This window comes from Alligator sinensis, unplaced genomic scaffold (assembly GCF_000455745.1).
Source record: "Alligator sinensis unplaced genomic scaffold, ASM45574v1 scaffold1112_1, whole genome shotgun sequence".
Classification (NCBI taxonomy): domain Eukaryota; kingdom Metazoa; phylum Chordata; order Crocodylia; family Alligatoridae; genus Alligator; species Alligator sinensis.
In genome coordinates, this window is record NW_005842327.1 from 920,959 (window position 1) to 927,064 (window position 6,106).

The window sequence follows — 6,106 nt, forward strand, 5'->3', positions numbered from 1 at the left end:
TTTGGATATGAATCTACCTGGGGTCATCTAGACCCAGCCCTCTTTCCTGCCTATGCAGGGGGTCGGACTCGATGATCTATTGAGGTTACTTCCGACCCTAACATCTATGAATCTATGAAAGCGATGGCCTCAAACTGCAACAAGGGAAATTTACAATGGCAATTATGATGACCTTTCTGGCTATGATGGCGCCTAAGCACTGGAACAGGCTAGTCGGAGAAGTTGTGAAATCTCCATCCTTGGAAAAGTTTAAGAGAAAGTTATACAGACACTTGACTGGGATGCTTTAGTTAGGGATGACCCTGCCTTGAGCAGAGGGTTGGACTACATGATATCCCTTCCAGTCTCAGAATCAGAGAGAAGTAGGGCTAGAAGGGACCTCCAGAGATCATCTAGTCTAACCCTCTGCTTGAAGCAGGATCATCCCTATCCAAACCATCCTATACAAATCCACCGTTTAACCTATTAGCAAAACTACACAGTCAACAGCATTCCCTCTAAGCTGTGCGGTGTGTGTGGCCATGCCTGGCAGTGCTGCATGAGCACGGCATGATCATGCCTGCATGGCCACGCACACCGCACAGCTTAGAGGGAATGCTGGCAGTCAACCCTATCACAACAACCACAAGACATAGCATCCCAGACTGCCATAAGCAAAGAAGAAAGGGGACCAGTAGCCAACATCCTGCTGCTGTAAGATTGTTAAAATATACTCAAGAGATCCAGGGAAGAAGACCATGTCCCCCCGCTACAAAGGAAGGCAAAAACGACCCACCAGCTGACCATGGAGTAAAATGAATGGTTTATTTTCCTAATAAAATAACTGATACGGTTGACATATTAAATTTTGTAATGTATCTTTTAACAGATTAAGTACTCACGGATTCCAACCAAGGTCTTGGGGGTTTACATAAAGGATCCCAGCTCTAGACACAGTGGCTGGGGTAGCTGTTCTTAAATGGTGTATCTCAAAAAGAAGTCGCATGGGTTGAGTCAGAGGGACACGTTCATTGTTGGCAAGGGTCAGGACCTAAACACATTGGCAAAAAATGCAATTTAAGGCATACATTCTAAGAAGCATGTATCAAGAATAGGCCTGGAGTTTATAGACTTATTAGATTTAAGGATTATTTATACCGCAACCCCCCCCCCGCCCCCGCCAAACACAGAGTCCTCTGAATATATTTGAATACGACAGTTCTTCTAAGCTATAAGGCCAAAACTTTTATTTTAAAGCATATGAAAATATACATTTATGATACTTTACTCTATGGATAATATTTTCTCAATTTAGGTACTGTCATAGGAAGGCTGTACTATAATAATCATGTGATTAAAGTACAGGACTGTGAGAAGTCTGGGTCTTATTCCTGGGTTTATTAATGACTGAATCAGAAAAATCAGAAATTCTTGGCATGGCAGTTTTCCTTATCTAAGACAAATGTTAGATTGATAACTTTCCTTAAAGCAGTAGTGTAAGGCTTAGTTTCTGAATGCTTATACATTACTGATGAAGACTTTTGAATTAAAAGATATTCTATGTGCTCCAATGATTAAGAAACCAGGAAAAAAATACTATAACTGCCATTCAGAGCCTTACCTCAGCATGCATTTTTAACTCCCTCTGTACATACACTGGAGGCATATGTAGACTTACACTGTAAACAGAATGACTTTAAAACATCTCTATGATACCGGATTGTGTAAGGAAGAGATAAGGCTGTTACCAAGCTAACCACATGAATCAGCCATACAGAAGACAAAAGGGGACAGGGAAGAAAAGCCAGGAATGACAGGAAAACACTGAAAGGCTACAATGGAAAAAAATATAAAATCATGAAGAAAACATGAATAGCCTGATGAAGAAAAACCACTGTGAGAGTTTTTCTTTTGCTCACCTTGTTATCATCCATAACAGTGTTGAGTGACTCAATCCACATAGGATCTATGTCCCCATCTAAGACAATCCATTTTGGTCCACCATGAGTGATACTAGCCTGCTCTCTCAGAAGAGATGATAAGAGACCTTCAAATTAAGTTTAAATAAAATCTAATGAATTTGGTGCCTCAATGACAAACAACACTGTGGAACAAATAAGGCTCCTGAAAAATTAATGCATTATTAAAAACACAACCAGTTTTGTAACATTGCAAACATGGTCATCCTTCTGGTGACTTATTAAGTGGCTGTTCAAATTAAAGCGGACATATGTTCAGTGAGTACTTGATATAGCAAAAAAAAAAATGGATTATAGTAGTAATGACCAATTTCTGTTTTGACTTCATGATAATATTTTTTGAACATAACATCCTTTCCAATACATCAATCCTAACTACATGTGCTATGTGCATGAGGCTTTAGGAAGGCTGTGGAAAAAGCAATCTCCTCTTTAAGGCTGCTGACCACTCCAGCAGTGCTCAGGTTTGGTGACTTCCTCTCCTTCAGCTCCTCTGTTCTGCCCTGGAACTGGCCAGAAGATCCATACAGGAGAACATCACTCTACTCTGTCCAAGCTCAGCAGTGCCTTGCACCCAAATCTCATTGTACAAAATATTCGTAGAGCTGAGGTCTATGCCCTCTCCCCCTACAATTAGCGATGCTTTGGGGTTTCCGTGGTAGAGAAATAAACACATCTTAGGACGGAAAGTAACATCATCTGTGACTTGCCATCTTTCCATTCTCGAGTAGCATGATGTATAAAACCAAATAGCTCATCAGTGGTGACAGCTTTTGGGTTTAAGTCATTCCAAATAGGCTTTTGTTTCATATTCATATACGTTTGGTTCAGAGTTCTTAGAACCTGAAGGGGAGAAAGAGAAAGAACTAAGCAGTAAATTAGTCCCTGAACTTCAATCAGAACAAAAAGCTTTGCTTTCTTTACTGTTTTTTTTTAAACAGACAAAACACTCTCGGAGTGCAAATCCGTACACCCAGTCCCAGCCAGTAGAACATGATTTCCTCTTCCTCTGTCTCCCCCTTCCTCCCCAACTTTACTCCTGCAGTGTGGCCAGTGGGAATCCTATTCTGACAATCCCTGCTAAAATTGCACTGTAGTAAACAGTCAAAAGGAGCATCTGCTGTAAGATTTTGAGGAGAATGAACTTGTAGTTAAACCTCTGAACTAGCACTTAAAGAAATCTGATTACATTTCCATCTTTGTTGGAGATGTGACTGAAAAGAAGCACACCCAAAGTCAACCTGGAGATATCACTGCATGTCATCAGGCTGCAGATCCTCATGAGTATATGGGGACAGCAGCTGATGGTGACAACTAGGGCATGCAGTCTGTCTTAATTTCTTACTGAAAAGCATGGCATTTCCTCCTGAAAAACAATGCCAAATATTACCAAAAATTTCTTATTGAAAAATGTTGAACATGGTGTTACATAATGGTTGACAAAATTTAGAAGCAGAAATTTTGAAAGTATAATCTTTTAAAAATGTACATTTCCTGATTTCCAAAGTGGGAGCTGAAGAAACGTAGATTCTACCCTTTCTTCTGAGGAGCATAATTATGCTATCCCACTGCACGTCTCAAAACACAAATATATTCAGAACTACTTGTCAAATATAAACATTTGCTGTTCAGTGCTGTGATTATTTTCATGTCAGGTCATGGGAGTAACATGTAAGGGGATACATCTATATTTTAACATAGGAAGTATGTTCATTGCACTTTCAATTCCTTGATGGGAATGCCCAGTCAATGTGGTTTTATGTCCCTGTCTGAAGTAAAGAAAACACTGAACTCAGAAAATATTCTTTACAGGGTAAGGAAGCAAATGTGCCATTACTGTACCTTGCTCTTTCCTGTGCCTGCATTTCCCACCACGAATACCGAGTGACGCACTGACAGAAGTTCTTCCAGCTGAACCACCTGCCAAACAGAATTAGTACACAGCTCAGGGCTTTGTTCTCCTGTCCTCCTTTTACTACCAAAACATTAATTACCTCTCATATTATCTTCCTCCCACCTTTTCCTTAGTCAGGAAAATGAACTGCTGCTTTCTAAAGCTGACTTTAAAATGTATATCTCCAAGAAGTCTGTGTTCCCCTCCTAAGGCATTAAGCAGAGTCTAAACTCTCCTGGATGAGTGAATTTACTCCAACAAATTAAAACATATATCATCATCATAAACATTTCAGCCCAAATGGTAAAGACTATCAGAGAGAAAATAATTGAGAATACTGTCTCACAATAGGAAGTGTCAGGAAATCTTAGCAATAGGAAGTGCAATCAATCCCACTTAAAATGAACCCTGCCTTTGTTGTAGAAAACTTCATGTGCACAGGTCTGTGTCCACACAGCTTATAAATAAATGATTTTCATAAGCAAGACAATTATCTTTTGAGCTTTTCCCAGTCACTTGACATTATCAACCATGAAATACTACTGAAAGAGAGGTGGCAAGAGCTAGAGTAATCCATTCAAATTGTTTGCCTTTTTATTGGTGGGAGACAGCCACCAATTAATGATGGAAAACTGCATCTACATTGCTAGATATTTCTCTTCTGAAGTCAGTAAGGAATGATTCTCTTTCTGGTCCTATTTAGCATCATTACGCAGTCATTGAGGAAACTGTTCCAATGAGATATACTCAAGTGCCAATAATAATGAGATGACATACATATCTACCTACTCTTTACCTAAATGCTGATGGCATGCCATCCAGGTGGCTCAGGAGAACACCTCCTGGATTAAGAGGAGCTGGCATTGAATCCGAGTAAGAGATGACAATGCTGGGTAGAGGAAAGTATTTTGAAAAATTTTCAGCCACAGTGCCATCTATTTGTTTAGGAGTGCTTAGTGTTCTGCATTTTCAGTTTTTATTTTAAAAAAAAAAATTCCGGGAATTTTTCAGGGTTTATCTTCCAAACATAAAAACCAGGTTGAAATTAGGATAAAAGGAAGAAAAGGAAAAAAAATTCGGTTTAAATCAGGGGAAAGAATAATACGTTCCCGTGACAGTGAGGGAGGGAAGGACTGGAGTAAGGCTGAGACTAATGAAGGGGCAGGTGCGGTGCAGGTCATCAGCCGCTCCCAGGGCTGCAGCAGGGAGAAAAGTGGGGGGAGCTGTCAGTGGGTGGGCGGTGCGGGGTCAGGGGGCACAGCTCTTGCTGCTACATGTCCCCTGAGAGGCCTGCGAAGCCATGCTGGGCTCTTCCCAGGGGGCCCATGCCCCCGGATCTGCATGTGGGACAAGAGCAGGCTGCCGCCCACCCTGACCACTGGGTAGAGTCCGGTGTCACTGGCAGCCTGCTCTTGTCCTGAAAGAAGATCCAGGGGCATACACCCCCCAGGAAGAGCTAAGTACAGCCCCCCAGGCCACAGCCCTCCTGGGGGATGTGTAGCAGCAAGAGCCGCACCCCTCCCCATGCCCTGCACCCACTGACAGCTCCCCCCACTTTGCTTCCTGCTGCAGCTGTGACAGCTGAAATTATGTTTGTGTGATAAAGGTGCTTGCTGAAGGCCCTATAAAGATTAGACTAAGTGTTTTTCTGTATTTGTTTAGATAATTCATAGTTTCTAAGGTCGGAAGGGACCTGGGCAGATCATCTAGTCCGACCCCCTGCCATGGCAGGAAAGAGTACTGGGGGTCAAACGACCCCAGCAAGATGGTCATCTAACCTCCTCTTAAAACCCCCCAGGGTGGGAGCCTGCACCACCTCACTTGGAAGCTGGTTCCAGACCCTAGCCGCCCTGACCGTGAAGTAGCGCCTCCTGATGTCCAACTTAAACCTTCCCTCCGCCAGCTTGTGACCGTTATTCCTGGTCACTCCTGGCGGCGCTCGGGGGAACAGGGACTCCCCCAGTGCCTGTTGATCCCCCCTGACTAGTTTATAGCAGGCCACAAGATCCCCCCTCAGCCTTCTCTTCTGGAGGCTGAACAGGTTCAGGTCCTGTAACCTTTCCTCATAGGACCTGCCCTGCTGTCCCTTGATCATGCAAGTGGCCCTCCTCTGGACCCTCTCAATGCTGTCCACATCCCTCTTAAAGTGCGGCTCCCAGAACTGGACGCAGTACTCCAGCTGCGGCCTGACCAGTGCCGCATAGAGGGGGAGGATCACCTCCTTGGTCCTGCTTGAAATGCATCTGTGGATGCA

General features: G+C 43.0%; 1 protein-coding gene across 1 annotated transcript in view; it reads right to left on the reverse strand.

The window, feature by feature from the left end:
• The window catches only part of DNAH11 (dynein axonemal heavy chain 11), a 279,731-nt gene that overhangs the window by 150,174 nt on the left and 123,451 nt on the right, over positions 1–6,106 (reverse strand). Inside the window, exons 39-42 of the mRNA XM_006028586.3 lie at positions 3,801–3,878; positions 2,669–2,801; positions 1,899–2,026; positions 882–1,030 (exon numbers count right to left, since the gene is read on the reverse strand). Coding sequence (XP_006028648.1) covers positions 882–1,030; positions 1,899–2,026; positions 2,669–2,801; positions 3,801–3,878 — 488 coding nt within the window. The remainder of the gene's footprint in view (positions 1–881; positions 1,031–1,898; positions 2,027–2,668; positions 2,802–3,800; positions 3,879–6,106) is intronic.